At 38.1% G+C, this 17,399-nt stretch overlaps 1 protein-coding gene across 1 annotated transcript; it reads left to right on the top strand.

The window, feature by feature from the left end:
* Positions 1–368: 368 nt before the first annotated feature.
* rab20.L (RAB20, member RAS oncogene family L homeolog) lies at positions 369–15,840 on the top strand. Its single transcript, NM_001092553.1, is given in 3 exon segments — positions 369–832; positions 14,074–14,407; positions 14,409–15,840. Coding segments are annotated over 3 exon segments (660 nt in total). The 5' UTR covers positions 369–660; the 3' UTR covers positions 14,563–15,840.
* Positions 15,841–17,399: the final 1,559 nt, after the last annotated feature.

Genomic DNA, 17,399 nt, shown 5'->3' on the forward strand with positions numbered 1-17,399 from the left:
AAAGTAACCATTATGCCCAATAAAATACAAAAATGTAAATGCCTAAATGTTTTAGTACAGCAGAAATAAGTTATTATTAATCTTGTCTAATTTGCAGAATGGCCTACCGCTTTCTTTGAACTGACTCATGTATCCGTTGTATACATTGCAGATTTTCAGATGAATTAAAATACAGTTGATTGAAACAAATGAACAACTAGAAAGATAAACACATCCTGGCAATAAAGAAGTACTGTATGACCTGACCCTTCACCCATGCTGACAGACAGAACAATGATTGTTTTTGCTGAGTGGGTTTGTGAGTCACACGCTCGCCGGGACAAGAGAAGGAGGTGTATGTGAAAGGAGGAGCTGGAGGGAAAGGAGGAGTTGAAAGGAAAGGCTTCCTGTAGCAGCAGTCTATTCCCTGCTGTGCTAAGTTTCTAAGTTCTGTAAATTATGCGGTGAGCAGAGCAGAAGTAGCAGGCTTCAGTGCTGTGTGGCTAAGAAAAGGAAATCAGTTCAGTTAATAGACTGAGGGTGGAAAAGGACCCTTAGCAATAATGTTTTACCAAAAGTTGTCCCAGCTGAAGCTGCAAGGAGCAGAAATAGGACTGTAGGAATTAAAACCAGTTCTGCCTTTGCTGATTTTGGCCATTCTGTGTCTTCTCCACCCACAGCATGAAGAAGCCAGACCTGAAGGTTGTGTTGCTCGGGGACATGAATGTGGGAAAGACCTCCCTACTGCACAGGTATATGGAGAGAAGGTTTCAAGACACTGTAAGCACAGTCGGCGGAGCTTTCTATCTTAAACAATGGGGGCCCTACAACATCTCCATATGGGATACTGCAGGTAACCTAAAAGCTACAAGACACTGCCATATTATTGTCATGTATACAGTAGTTTCTCCATTTGCATTAGTTACATTCCAGAGTGCTGTTCAGTTTTTTCTTTTGACTGTTTATGCTATGTAATCTGTTAATGAGGGTCCAAAAGAATGCATCATGCTAACACACACACATACGTGTATGTTTTAATTTGGTAGGTAAACACACAGTAATTTAAAACCTTTCTGAGTTGCAGTTCATTTGTCAGGTGTCATACCAGGTTTTAGCAACACAAATCCGACAGGGTGTAAAGGTCACTGCCAAATAGTAAACAGATGGTAGGCCCTGGAGGCTGCATGTACCTGCAACACATTAAGAACATTTCTGCTCCAGTATTCTTCCTATACCCAACTTACTGCTAAAATATATTTTGGCACCAGATAAACAGATGGCAGTCCACATTGGCCCCCAAACCTTCCTTGTACACACCATTATTCCATACCTTTAAATGCTGTTCTTGACACTAAGGGTAGGACTCCACAAGCATTTTTGTCGCGATCCAACGTGCTGTGACAAAAATAAGGTAAGTAATAGAATTTCACATGGTGTGGCAGCGTTGATCCGACACGACTGCCAGATGCAGACGCTGCACGATGCGTCTGCATCCGACAGTCGTGTCGCATCGGATCAACACTGCGACAATTCTATTAATTATCTTATTTTTGTCGCATGCGTTTTGTCGCAGCATGTCGGATCGCAACAAAAATGCTCGTGGAGTCCTACCCTAAGGGTAGAACTACACAAGCATTTTTCATCAGATTTTGTGGGTCAGATTTTATCTGATCCTCCATGCAACACCACGCTACGCTGCGTAACACCACGCAACAGCACAAGCTTTTGTAGGATGCTACAAAATCTGATGCCCCTAGGCTAGAATGTTAAGTCAGATCAGATAAGTCGGATGGAGTCTTTAGTTCATGCGTTTACACTATATATTTCAATGAGGAAAAAAAGAGTTTCAGACACCATCCGTTTTTATCTTGTCGGATGAAGAAGCAGCATGCAGCATTCACAACCGACAGTCGTGTCATGTCGGATGGAAAATGTAGTTGTAGTTTACGCATCCGATTTTTGTATCAGTCCTATTGTATTTTAACCCACACAACAACATCAGACTTGTAGGATGCATTTTGTCGATCCGATACCATCCTACAAAAGCGCTCGTGTAGTTCTACCCTTAAATGCAGCTCTAAACTTAAAAGTTAACTTTTAACTTTGTCCTATTCTTAGCAACTTTCCAATTGGTCATTTTTAATTTTTATAGGTTGTAGCCAAAAAAAAAAACAGGTGTCCAGTTACAGCTTTATTATTATTATTATTATTATTATTATGATTGTTACTTTTTGCTACTATTACCACTGACTGGTTGCTAGGGTAAATGCTAGCAACCTGGTAAATGCTGAAATTATCAACTAGAGAGCTGTTGAACAATAAACCATAAACATGTATACTAAAATCTCTCTGTCTACATCATACTATAATTTATTTTAAAGATGAGCTACCCCTTCTTTAAGTAAAAAAGCATACATACAAAATACAGTTCAGTGTTATTCATTAGCATGTAGCTCATAGACTCCAACACGGATGTCTGGCTGACAGATAAAAAATTAACTGGAAAAGTAAATAAAATATAGCTTTTAGACCTGTAAATTTACTTTCCTGCCGTGGCTCAAAAATATATCAACTGTAACCAAAAAAAAAAGTCCATGTATTTGAGCTAATTGGCTAAAATTACTGTATTTACACTGTAAATTGCAGCACTTAAAATGCTTAGTTCAGGGCTGCCCAGATTTCACAATCCCCTAAACTTTCTTAAAGGTATCATCTAATGGAAATAAACAGTTTCTTAAGGTGAGAACTCTTGAAATTTAACAGATGAAGCCTTCTTATTTATTCTCGCACATCTCTTTCCTTTAGGGGAAACTCTCTTCTTGGCAATCCTGATCAAGTGATCTAGTTAACAGTATGGCTAGTCTCTAAAGGCTTACCTTGATCAGGGCGCATATGTCACTTTTCAACTCTTGTTCAACTTAAATGATCTGTGTTTAGTCCTATCAGATGGTATTCATGGCAAGTTGTAGTTCAGCAGCAGCTGATCAGGCTCTAATGACACACTTCTAACCTAAATACAAAGTGGTGACTATGCAAGGAAATCCAACAGTCTGCAGTATGACTAATTTGTTTATTTCCTGGCCTATCAAATTCAGTAGTGAGTAGCCTGGAAATGTGGCCCTGTAGGTGTGTTTTGGACACTCACACACTCAGTAACATCGCAGTTTATTATTACTTTATTATATACCGTATATATATATATATATATATATATATATATATATATATATATATATATATATACACTGCTGGTATTTTTGTATTGGCTAGTGGGTATTAACAAGGACAATGGTACTGTGACTTTTCTATAGCAGTTAGGTGCAGGTTTGTATTTCAGTGTAGTATCGTATTCCTTTTTATAGTGTTACTCGAGGAAGCAGCTCGAAGGGGTGGTCCACATTTTAAGCAACTTTTTGAGTGGTCTTCATTATCTATTTTGTATAGTTTTGAAGTATTTTCCTTCTTCTGACTCTTTCCAGCTTTCAAATAGGGGTCACTGACTCCATCTAAAACAAATGCTCTGTAAAGCTACAAATGGATTGCTATTGTTACTTTTTATTACTCATCTTCCTATTCAGGCCTCTCCTATTTATTTTTCAGTCTCTTATTCAAATCAATGCATGGTTGCTAGGGTAATTTGGACCCTAGCAACCAGATACTAAGACAGGCTGGAGAACGGTTGCTGTTGTACAGAGTTTAATTCTGAATTCGGAGAGAGTATATTAGTGTTGCTTTTATGCCTTTAACAGCAGAAGATTATTAGTAACTACTGCTGAGAAAAAAACAGAAAGAATCCACATTAAAGGGGAACTATTGTGAAAATGTAATATTAGCTTCAGCATACTGAAATTAGAAACTTTATAAATACAATCAATGTACTGTTTCTGAAATAATCAAGTTTATCTTCACTTGCTCTCTCAGCATCTGTTTCTCTTTATTCTGTCTTCATTCAAGAGTTGACCCAATATATCTAATAGGGGGCTCCTTTTACCTAGAAGATGTATTAGAGCTCACTCTATTAAAATCACCAGAAATCCTGTCTCTCTACATGCAGAATTTGTGCAAAAGGCAATTATTTTGTTTGTACTGGAATCAGTTATTTGAGTGAGCTCTAATACATCTGATAGGAAAGGAAGCCCCCCTATAAGATATATTGGATCATTCATCTCACACCCAACTGCTGCATGAAGACAGAATGAAGAGAAACAGTTGCTGAGAGAGGAATAGTGGCAGGGGCAGCTGGGAAATTGACAAAATGTCTAGCCCCATGTCAGATTTCAAAATTGAATATAAAAAAATCTGTTTGCTCTTTTGAGAAATGGATTTCAGTGCAGAATTCTTCTGGAGCAGCACTATTAACTGATTCATTTTGAGAAAAACATGTTTTCCCATGACAGTATCCCTTTAAATGCAAATTTATCTTGAAATAATATTTTAGAATTATGCCATTCCTTTATTATCCATTGCCATCTGCCCTGTGTAATTAGCACTAACAGTCTGCCTGTCAGTGCTCACACAGGTATATTTTAGCCATGAAAGTGTGTGTTTTTGGGTGCAAATCTTCCCCTGTGGCTCCTGAGGCCACCACATCGCTAGTGCAGAGAGAGCAATTGTGTTCTCTGCACTAAAAGAGCTGAAATTCAGATTTAAAAATGGAATTTTCACTCTTGAAGTTACAAAGAGCGCCTTTTTTGCCCCTAGTAACTGCTTCCTGAGGCAAGTTACTCACCTCATTGCAGCAGTGCCCCTGGGTGCCCTTATACTTTTTCCACTGGCATTTACTTTTATATGCTTATCCTTTTCCAGACAACATGGAGGCTGAGTTTGTAGCACCAACAAAAAAACAAATATTTTACATTGAAAATTTAATTTACACCACAAGCTTTTTTTTTATTGTCATGATTCCATCAATGAAATGGAAAGACACTTTCCATAGCAGTGGCCCAGGGTAGATGTGAAGCATGACAGGAATATTATTTACTGTTTTTAAGTCTTGTTTTGTGTGCTGTGGCTCATTTTCAGTAGTTGTTCATGTATGGTATGCAATTATTTCTTGCTGCATTTTGTTACATATATTTAGTTCATACCTCCCAACATTTCTGTGACCACACCCCCTAATTTCCATGTTCATTTAACAAAATTTGGCAGGTAAGGAAAGTTTAAAAATATTTCTCCTTATCTAAACTGTTTTTTTTTGTGTCTCAAAATTGTTACAAAGTATCTTATTTGCACCTGTTAGCTGTTCTGTGCTCTGCTAAAAGCCAATTAAGTGAGAAACTTTGTTTCTTTTTCTGGCTGTTAAGTGCAGAAAAAATATGGACTTTCCTGTACAAATGAGGGACTGCAGGTTGAGCTGTCAAAAGAGGGACTGTCCCTCCGAAAAAGAGACAATTGGGAGGTATGATTTAGTTGCCTATATGGTATCAGTTCCCCTTATGAATGGAAAGAAATAAAATGTCTGTCCTTCCCTTTTTGAATATAAACATTTGTTTTTCCCATTTTAAATTACTGGGCAATAATGATGCCAAGTGCTCAGTAACTTCTTTTAGCAATTTGTTGACACTGGTAGTGTCCATTGCAGAATATATATATGGAAATGTTGCAATGTAATTGCATTTCTTTTTTTACAAGCCGTTTAAAAAAAATCCCCTTTAGCTAACTAAACTAATGACTGATGTGCGATCATGCTTGCCTCTAGGTCTTTTTCTGTAAATCTTATTCTGTAAAAAATGCACTGGCTTGGGGTACTTCCATCCTTCCATTCTCATGCCATTGTATGAACATCGGAAATTTTACTATGCTTTGGTGTGAATGGTCATGGACAGTCGCAAGGGATACTGGGGAATTCTGTGAAGATGGTGGGTTGACATTTAAAGGAAAAGTACCCCAAGCCAATGTTTTTTTTTGTTTTTTTTTGTTTTACAATACCCTTGCAGCGTGAAGTTAAAAGTATTTTTACTTACCAGACAATCCTCCTAACGCTTTTTGTCACCGCTGTCTACTGATCCGCTGAGTGCATGCTGCAAGAGTATAAAATTCTCCCAAAGCTGCGGGTTCAGGGCATCGCACCCGGACCAGAGACCTGGAGCTGTGAGTGACCTGTCAACCATTAATACAAATTGCACGTATTAAATTAAGCGAAAGGCCCGGGGCAGTTGCACCCGGACCCGCCCGGCAAAAGGGGGAGCGCTGCAGGAACTATGCCTGCTTGTAATTAAAGGGATACTGTCATGGGAAAAAACATTTTTTTCAAAATGAATCAGTTAATAGTGCTACTCCAGCAGAATTCTGCACTGAAATCCATTTCTCAAAAGAGCAAACAGATTTTTTTATATTCAATTTTGAAATCTGACATGGGGCTAGACATTTTATCAATTTCCCAGCTGCCCCTGGTCATGTGACTTGTGCCTGCACTTTAGGAGAGAAATGCTTTCTGGCAGGCTGCTGTTTTTCCTTCTCAATGTAACTGAATGTGTCTCAGTGGGACATGGGTTTTTACTATTGAGTGTTGTTGTTGTTCTTAGATCTACCAGGCAGCTGTTATCTTGTGTTAGGGAGCTGTTATCTGGTTACCTTCCCATTGTTCTTTTGTTTGGCTGCTGGGGGGGGGGAAGGGAGGGGGTGATATCACTCCAACTTGCAGTACAGCAGTAAAGAGTGATTGAGGTTTATCAGAGCACAAGTCACATGACTTGGGGCAGCTGGGAAATTGACAATATGTCTAGCCCCATGTCAGATTTCAAAATTGAATATAAAAAAATCTGTTTGCTCTTTTGAGAAATGGATTTCAGTGCAGAATTCTGCTGGGGCAGCACTATTAACTGATTCATTTTGAAAAAAATGTAGGTGTTAGAATATGAGTGCATCAGTGTAAAGTGAGTTTTTAAAAATGTAATGTATAAAGGCTGGAATGAGTGGATGTGTAATATCATAGCCAGAACACTACTTCCTGCTTTGCAGCTCTCTTGTTTTCCACTGATTGGTTACCAGGCAGTAACCAGTCAGTGACTTAGGGGAGGCCACATGGGATATAACTGTTGCTTTTGATTCTGAGCTGCATGCTAAGGATCAATTGCAAACTCACTGAACAGATATGTCCCATGTGGCCCCCCTTCAAGTCGCTGACTAACTCAGAGTTAGAGAGCTGCAAAGCAGGAAGTAGTGTTTGGTTATGTTAGACATCCACTCACTCCAGACTTTACAGATTACTTATTGGAAACAATTTTTATTTTGGACAGCCTGTCTATTTATCCGGTTTTTATTTTCACACTGAATTGTTCCTTTAAAATAAATTATACTGTTGTCACTGCTTTTGCTCAAAACACTACTTACATTGTTTGTTAATCCTGCCCTAAATCTTCCTACATTCACAAATATCCAACATCCTACTGCAGCTCCACCACTGGTGTCTTTGTTGATGGATGACTAATGGGAGCTGTATAGTACATGTTACACATACTGGCTGGAGAGTCATTTGGTGTCAGATGCTTTGGTATTCACTCCCACAACACCAATTCGCTGGCAGTTCATGAAAATCTTCTGTGTATGTGTTTGTAGCTCAGTCAAGGAACCAGTTGCTAAAAAATTTTTTTTTTTTCTTCTGATTTTTGCAGTAATATGCAGTAGCATTTCTCACCAGTATTGATAGCTATGCTGATTTTGGAAACAATCGTTTGTATAACTTTATACTGCAGCCAAAGCAACTGAAAAAACCTCTGTGTTTCATAAAGAGTCCATCGAGAACTGGCCGATTTCGGTCAGATCTCGATCGGGGAAGTCCGTAGGGGGGCCCCATACACGGGCTAATAAGATGCCGACTCGGTCTGTCGGCGGCTTTTATCAGCCCCTGTATGGCCACCTTTAGAGTTGTAGTATTTCTGGTCAGGTGATCTCTGAGGCAGCACACAGACCATCACAAAATGGTGGTTCAAGGTAAGAGATGTAAAAGGGCAATATTTACTTAAATATATATTCCAATTTGGTAAGATTCTTTCATATGCCACTTAATTTGGTATAAACTATCTGTTTCTCAAGTATTCATTTTGAGGGTTTTAAAATTTTTCTTGGACTGGCCTTCCCAGGATGAAAATGGTTGTGGGATTTTTTTTCCTTTTCACTGTAAACACTTTTTTTTAAATTTAGACATTTCATCCCTGTCCTAGAGCAAATTCCTGAGCACTCTACATAACAGCAGCCAGCTCATTCAGTGCCACGTCTGTTTGTTTTAGTTCCCTTTTAACTGGACTATGAAGGGAACTTCTAGTTTAACAAATAGTTTTGTGCCAGTTATCAGAAGATGAACACATGATGTCTGTTGTCACTTTAAGTATGGAAAGAAGAAATTCATTGGCACACAGGAATATCAGCAGCAGGGCAAGCCCTTGCAATTTTATTAATGCAATTAATGCACACTGCATTAATAAAATTGCAAGGGCTTGCCCTGCTGCTGATAATCCTGTGTGCCAGTGAATTTCTTCTTACCTTGGATGTGAGGTGGCCGATTCCTCTATCACTGGGCACCAGGAGAAATTATTTGTCTGGGATGTGTGAGGTGTGCGGGTCTCCAAACTCGCTTGGAACTTTAAGTATGGACACTTATGAGAATTGCGTTGCATGTGGCGGTTCGAAAATTTCTCATGTCCTGAATCAGGTGATTCATCTTGTTGCCAAAAATACTTGAAATACACCATTGAAGCTAAAGGAATTCCACTGAGCCATTGATGTCACATTTTTCATACAATAAAGCAAATGTTTCTTACAGCAAATTTTCTGGGTCCATCATACCAAGCATGCCACACGTTACTGATAGTGAAATGAGAAACACATAAAATGTTAGTCCCTTTGTAGAAAAAAAAACCTCTTGCCAACAGAGAGTTAAGGAAATACAGGTATAATTCTACACAACCATGGAAAGCAGCTGCGGGGAGATCATACACCATTTATGGGCACATTTGAAATGGTGGGATCATATACAGTACAGTAATGGAATGGAAAGACAGGGGGCCCATGCATAGCCCGCAGGCCTTCAGTTGGACAGTCATGTCATATATAATGGAGAATCAAGGATATGATACAACTCTTCTTAAAGGGGAACTATCGCAGGTGTATCGCATGATGCAGGTACTGTATATGCTCTTTTGCAGGGGTCCAAGCTCTTTTGCAGGGGTCCAAGCTTCCCACTTCCCAAGTCATTTCTATGAAAAGGTGGTTTACTCCTAGTTTTGCCTTTCTACCAGCGTGTAACTGGGACTCACTGTTTATAACTTTATATAAGTTAGGGATGCACTGAATCCAGGATTCGGCCTTTATCAACAGGATTCGGATTCAGCCGAATAGAATCCGGATCCTTAAAGGAGACATATAGGATAAATGAAAAAACCCTAATTTTGTAGGCAATTATAAGTAATATCTGATGTTGCTTTTACATGGTGCTAAAAATTAATATTATCTTTAAAAAAAGACCCTTTATTGGAGCTCCCTATCGATGTTCACTGGTCCCTGTTTCAAATGAGGGGTGGGCGTGTCCTAACGGCCCCTACCAGAAGCACAGTAGGAGGGGGATAGCCAATCACAGCCCTGAAGTCACACAAGCACAGACAGGCTTCAGTTCCCTATCAGGTCCTGCTTGCTGCTGATTGGTTCCTGTCCCACAGTACAGTGAGCGGAGAGCCTCCGGCTCCTCTGCACAGCCTGGGAATTCAGGGAGCAGGAAGTGGAAGAGAAGGGAGGTATTAGTAGAGTTTTTGCAGAAATATTCAATAAATCAGCCTGAAACACTACTTTTTTAAGCACAATTCTTCTATATCTAAATGAGTATAATGCACTGGTACATTCTTATTTTTTACACAATATGTCTCCTTCACATGACTTTTTGTCACAATACAAGGAACTAAAACATTTTTTTAATTGCATGCACAGAGCATGGTTCTCTTTTTACCCTTCCTGGCCCTGATTTGCTTATGCAAATTAGGGTTCAGTATTTGACCAAATCTTTTATAAAGGATTCTGGGGTTTGGCTGAATCCCAAAATAGTGAATTCTGTGCATCCCTAATAAACATCTGACTTCCCTTAAAGGGCTCGCCTTAAAGATGGGACATAGTTTGTACACTTGTGGCTTTTGTTTTTAACTGTAAGTAATAGCTGCCATGATAGCATACATTTGTTGCTGCTGCTCTAGGTGTTTGTACAGTATATCATGTGTTGGTACAGTTCAGTCTCCATTTCAGCGTGCTTTAACAATGGACATCTGAAAATAAGTATGAGGACATATAACTGTTTGTATTATGTTGGTCATCAGAATGAGTATATGGTTTAGTTTGTCCAAGAGTTTCAAAATTAGGAGACAGGTCAAAAAGAGGCATATTACTGGGACATAATTGCACCAATGTATAATCCTGGGTGTACAGGGCAGATGGTGGACATGGATGTACAGGAATATAGGGCTCCACTACTAGTAATAGTCCTGTAGTAAATACCCAGCATGTACAAAGTCAGAGCTGTCAACCTGCCAAGATTATTCAGCAATCACCTGGATTTGTGTACCATGTGGGGGTGGAGCTGGCTTGAGGTCAGAAACTAGCTCTGTTATGTTGACAAACTCTACACTGGCTGTGGACTGTTGATTACCTCTCAGCCTCAATGACGTGCTCTGTCTCGCATGATTTATATTTCAATACACCTTTTCCTTTACACACCCTAATCTAGAGCATGCTGGCTAATACAATTTACAGAAGTAATTCCCTGACCCGCAGGTGCAAGCAGGTTGCATAGGAATGTATGGGAGAGCAATTCCAAACCTTTGGTTTCCTGTCCTTCACTAAGGCATAGTGTAAGTTGAGAGAGACTCATTGGGAAAACCCATGTCTCCCATGCATTCCAGAGGCAAGATTCCATACCTATTATTACATTTTAGTATTTTATAGTTGTTATAACATTGTTATGACTGTAAGCTACATGCCTCTGATGGCCCCCATCTACCTGACTACTTTTTAGGGTCTCCTTTTCAGAGCATTCCCTGTGAATTCAGGACATACCGAATTTAAAAAAAAAGTTACTTGTTATACAGTAATAGCAATAAATTACCTTATAAAAATCTCACAACAATTAAGAATAATTTCAGAGCCAGTTTTGGTTGATTTTAAGTTTCCCGTTATTTAATTTTTTTTTTGTGGTTTCACCTATATATCATACATAATTATTTCACAAATTTTTTAGTCTCCTGAAAAACGTTAAAGGAATTGTTCAGTGTAAAAATAAAAACTGGGTAAATAGGCTGTGCAATATAAAAAATGTTTCTAATATAGTTAGTTAGCCAAAAATGTAATGTATAAAGACTAGAGTGATTTCATGTATAACATGTCAGTCAGAACACTACTTCCTGCTTTTCAGCTCTCTTGGTTTACACTGACTGGTTACCCTGGTTACCAGGCAGTAACCAATCAGAGACTTGAGGGGGGGGGGCACATGAGTCATATCTGTTGCTTTTGAATCTGAGCTGAATGCTGAGGATCAATTACAAACCCACTGAACAGAAATGTACCACGTGGCCCCCCCTTCAAGTCGCTGACTAACTCAGAGTTATAGAGCTGAAAAGCAGGAAGTTGGATTCTGGCTGTTTTATTAGACATCCAGTCACTCCAGCCTTTATACATTACATTTTTGGCTAACTAACTATATTAGAAACATTTTTTATTTTGCACAGCTTATCTATTTACCCAGTTTTTAGTTTCACACTGAACTATTCCTTTAAATGGGGGTTCCACTGCATGGTGAATTTGAACTGAGGTAGTTTTTATGTAATGATTTTCTTTGTATAATTTAATAGTTAACGTGATACTTTTGCATTAGCAAATAGCAGTATTTCACTGTTTTGCCCCATTTATATCTATTCTAATATAGTGACTTTATATAAGCACTTCCTGCTCCCCCAGTCTCGGGCAGTACAATGCATTAACTAGTTAAATGTGGTAAAAACTGCTTAGTAATCCAAGCTTCACTTCCCCACACTATGTGCACTTCATGAAAATGTTTATGGCGACACTTTTACAGTTTCATGTCTGAAAATCTAATTTCACTGGATCTTCCTGCTTTTATTTCTGCTTTTCAGTATTTAAGGGGGTTATTTATCAAAGGTCAAATGTTAGTTTTTTATATCAAATGAACTCAAACTCACAACTCGAATGGTATCTTATTCAAGAAACAACTCGAATGGAAAAAACTTGATTCTGCGAGTTCGAGTTGTGAAACCCAAAAGCTCGAATTGATTGCGTTTGAGGCGAAAAAAAACCCCTTGAATCGTTTAAAATCATTCAAGTTTTTAGTCAAAATCTTCCGTAAAAAACTTGCACGTCATGCAGGCTATTAACATCTTCAAATGGCTCAAGGGACCTCTGTCATTGACTCTTATATGACCTTGACAGTTTTCAGATTTAGGTGCATTTTCGGATTCAAGCTATTTCCAGGGTCAGGATAAAATAAATCTTGAAAAAATGTGAGTTTTTTTTTTATCTGAAAATGTGAGTTCAGACCAAAAAAAAACCTCAAAATCTTGGAAAACACAAATCGAACCTTAATAAATCTGTCCTTAATGCTGAATAATTTCTCTTTTTTTACAGTAATATTTAAATCAAGCTTTTAGACTAGATATCCATGGGCACTTTGTGTCATGTCACAGGGCAACACCTCTATGGAAATAGCTATAAAACTAGCAGATTATTAGCTCTGGCAGTTTCAGTGAAGTTCACAACACAAGCAGTTCTTCAGGCCGCTGCACTTTAGACTGTTGTTGCATTGCTATATGTTGTGCATGGAAAAAACTCACATGTTAAATCTTTCCTAGGAGCACCCAGATGGAATAGCTTATTTAATATGGATTGATTTAATCATTAGTTTAAATTAGAAATCTGCAAAAATGAACTCCGTATTTCATGTTTCTTTCCCATGCAGCATTTTTCTCAGAATTCCAGTTTCATTATGACTCTTCAAGGGGTAGTTGTATAGCTGAGAAGTACATTTTTAGTATGTTATAGAATTGGTAATTCTAAGCATCCTTTTCCTGGTTTTCAAGAATAGAGCACTATCAGCAGATACGTAGTCGTAGTCATAGTCTGCTGATACGAAACGCGTCAGGGATCTGATGTTTTTAACAAAGTTGGAATAAAAATGACCTTTTAACCTATACGGATGGAAACGGAGTGCTCGTCTATTCTTGAAAATTGATTGTGACTCACCTACAGCTACAGGCTTGGGGCGATGCACCCGAGCCACCCGTTGAATCTGGTAAGTTCCTTTGGACGATTTACCCTTAATACTTTTTAAGGCACTGTGAACTTAGGAGCAGGATCCGGGGTATATGCACTCGGTTCACTATCACTTACGGGTGAGCGGTTCACATGCAAACAGAATAATTGGCTGCCAATATATGTATTAATGGGGACTTAGTAGCAATAGTCTTTTTGCACACGGAATCTCAGTACCCATTTAAGCGGTATTTGCCAAGAAATATTCATAGTGTTTGGCACCAAAATTAGTAGATATTTTGTATTTATCCTTTTCAATTGGCCTTCATTTTTTCTTTTTTATATTTTTTTAATTATTTGCCTTCTTCCTCTGACTCGAAATGTATTGTTATTGCTACTATTACTTGTCCTTCTATTCAGGCCCTCTCCTATTCGTATTCTAGCTGAAATTGCAAACTGGACAACTGCTGAATAAAAAGCTAAACTACAAATAAAAAAAAATGAAAATGAATTTTCTCAGAATGTCACTCTCTACATCATACAACATTTGTACTTTAAAGGTGAACAAGCCATTTCAGGTCGCTACAAAATTTTGGAGCCCCCACATGATACTAGTGCTGTGTCATTATGGAGAAGTCTTAAGTATTCACTTTCAAGTCCTTTATTTGACTCTTATTTATGGAAACTGTTCTTTACTCCTGGTCATGTAAAGTGCAGGGTTTCATTGCAATGTTTGACAATGACATGTCTGTGTGGGGGGATAAATATACAAAATGGTTCCCTTTTTGAAAGATGGCAGTTCTGTGGCACCATCAAAACAATAAGATTATATTGTCTTATTTTCTCTCCTTTCAGGACGGGAACAATTTCATGGCCTGGGTTCTATGTATTGCAGAGCAGCCTCTGCAGTAATCCTGACCTATGATGTTAGCAACATGCAGAGCCTTCTGGAACTAGAAGACCGGTTTTTGGGACTGACTGACACAGCTAGTGACGACTGTATCTTTGCTGTGGTGGGGAACAAAATCGATCTCACTGAAGACTATAACTCCGATAGTGACATCGAAGGTGAAAGGCCTCGAACCTCCAGCAAGATCCGCAGACAAGTTAATTTAGAAGATGCGTTTGCTCTTTACAAGAGAATTATGAAATATAAAATGCTTGATGAGAACGTTGTCCCAGCTGCAGAGTGCAAAGACTGGATACAATGTTGATGTTCTTTTTGAAGGTGTTTTTAATATGGTCATACCTCTGATTGTTAAGAAAAAAGCAAGTGGACTTGACGAGACTGTAAACCTTGCACAAAGTAAACCCAACAAATCAAAAAGTAGGTGCTGTAAATGATTGTCTGCAGTTATCTTTTGAATGTAGTCCAACATTTCAGAAGATCCCAGTTAGTAACAAACTGACTGATAACTTATATTGCTGAAAAAGAACTTAGGCTACAGCAGCTGGTCCCTAAGATTGGGGCATCCTACCTAAATACAGAAGGCTCAGTAGGTAACACAAAACAATGCGGGAATAGCAGGAGTTCTAAAGTCTTATAAATCAACTCCAACCTGCTTTCTGTGGTAATGGTCCTGCATCTGCTACATGTTATTGAGGTAAAATCATTCAACTAATGGGCAATTTATCTGTGGTAGCAATATTTTGATACATTCACCAGTTGCCATCCTGCAGTATGACATGTATAAAAGGAGGAACAACGCTAAAGGCTATACTACCTAATGAAACACAAGATCACTGCACATTTTCTTTCTGGAAATATTTCACAGGAATTCCATTTCTCACTAACCACTTTGGACGGTTAGTCATACATCCTTAAATACACTTGGAAGGAAGATCGGGTGAACTTTGCTCCTTGAGCAACATAAAGGAGTGGTTCACCTTTAAGTTAACTTTGAGTATGTTATAGAATGGTCCATTCTAAGCAACCTTTCCTGCAGTCTGTTGCTTGTCTAAGAATATTGGCCACATTCCACCTGCAAGGTGATCAAAAAGCAAACTCGTATAACCAGCTGTGTGTATATATGTATATATACAATCCAAACGTCCTTAACGCACACCGTAATATATATCTCTAACTGGGTCGATACCTGGGTGCTATCTTTACTGGCAAAATTATCCAAATAGCAAAGAAAGATTCACACCAGGGTTTGTATAAAAAAAGTTAAAATTCCATATTTATTGGTTTATATTAAAAAATCGGCCGATTTATTCAGTGTTCCATCAAGATGTGAAAACTTCCACTTGTACAGAATAACTTTTCCCTTAAGGTACTTATATTATATTACTGATACTAAATTCCACTTTACTACAGTTTAATGTATTTCCAGGCTTTATGCACGCAGTATTGGGCTGCAGATTTGGAGGAAATATAAAACCAGCTGTTTTAATACTGTTTATTTGTGCACAGAGAAAAAATCCTTACTGTATGTCTCTCTGGCTTCTGTGCTAATAGCAGGACTACCAGTGGTGCAAAGAACATTTCCAGTCAGGCGTCTAGACTAAAATATATATACTGTATATATTATTTGTCGAGCTTCTGTTTAATTAATGCAGTTTAAGTAAATATATATGTATCTCTTATAAATGTGTTAATAAATGCTAGATTTCTAAAAAGAAAAATGCTATTTTTTTTCAAATTGAATGATTTTGTGCTTTGTTTCAAGTTTGGAGATGCACCCTTATAACAAGATTTAAACAAAATTATGGATATAATAAAACTGGTTTATTAATTTTCTTTTTTGATCCTGTGCAGGCCTCCCTAAAGTGTGTTTCCTATATTTATAATTTAACACATTGCTCATGGACAGGCCCTTTAAATATTGTTTTACCCCATGTTAAAGTTGGCAGTCCACATTTATTAAATAACTTCAATAGCCATATTTTTTGGTAAGCTTAAATAACAATAACTTTCAATACTTGTCTAAATATATACTGACCTATTGCTGTTGTGGTAGATATTATGGCACAGTGCCTATTATGGCTGCACAGAATGGTTCTGGCAATGAGATAACTAACTGCACTAATGATTAGAATGGAACTTTATGTAAGTAATAAAAACAAAGATTATCAAAAGCCCTGAAAATGTAATAATGGGAAACAATATTTTAATACAATAACACAATACAAAGTTAGGCAGCTCTCTGATAGAGTCTCAGTGCCTGGCTTAATGCAGTGACATGGTGTTTGTTATGGATACTCTTCTCCACAGCTGTGGTTTATCAAATACAGTTATCAAGCAAGCCCTCTCTCTTAATTCAAACCCTTAACCAATGTTCTCACTGTACTGAATAACACATGCTTTTATGTTATATGCATGAATACAGTAGAACCCAGATTTTACATCCCCCAAGTTAATGTATTCCCAGAACCAATGTCCTATTTTTTTTGCAGTCCCACATAAGCAAATTGCACTTTTTCGATATTTACCAAGAATTTACACCATTTGATGCAACTCCCTTAGTGAACATAAAATTGGGGTTCTACTGTATGTGCTTCCCACAGTTAATATATAGTCGCCACCTTATGCTGGAATATTGTTCAAGTGTAATTGTTCAAGCTTTGGTCAAAGCATGTCAATCAATTGACAAATTACTGATCCTTTGTTACAAAGGTACAAACATTTCAACTCTTTGACTATTTGACTAAAGTAAGAGGAGCTATGTTTGGAGACACAAGAGAAAAAGAAAAGAAAGAAGGACTGAAGTTTGCCAAACATACACAAACAATTTGTCTCCAGTCTGGCAGTATGTCTTCTGAACAGATGAAATGGTAGAGCTTTTGCTAAATCACAATATCTCATTGTTTAGAGAGGGAAAAAGCCTTCAAAGCAAAGAACGACATCCCTACACTCAAATATAGAGGAGGTTTGCTTGTGATTTGGGTTTGCTTTCCTTAACACCTTGAGTCTCTCTGTGGCATTGTGAAATCAGGAGATTGGGGATTAAGGCATTTTGAAGTGCAATATTAGAACCCAGCGTCTCCATCACAGGTCACTGGTCTACCAGCAGGACAGTGATCCGAAGAACGCTTCCAAAACACCCAGGAATGGTTAAACGCAAAACACTGGACTGTACTGAAGTGAGATATGTTTGTGAAGATTCTCATTCATCCAGGTCATGGTATATCTGTAGAAATAAGTCAAATCGACTGGACTTGCTCTGTTTTTTCCTTGA

Source organism: Xenopus laevis, chromosome 2L, assembly GCF_017654675.1.
Source record: "Xenopus laevis strain J_2021 chromosome 2L, Xenopus_laevis_v10.1, whole genome shotgun sequence".
NCBI lineage: Eukaryota > Metazoa > Chordata > Amphibia > Anura > Pipidae > Xenopus > Xenopus laevis.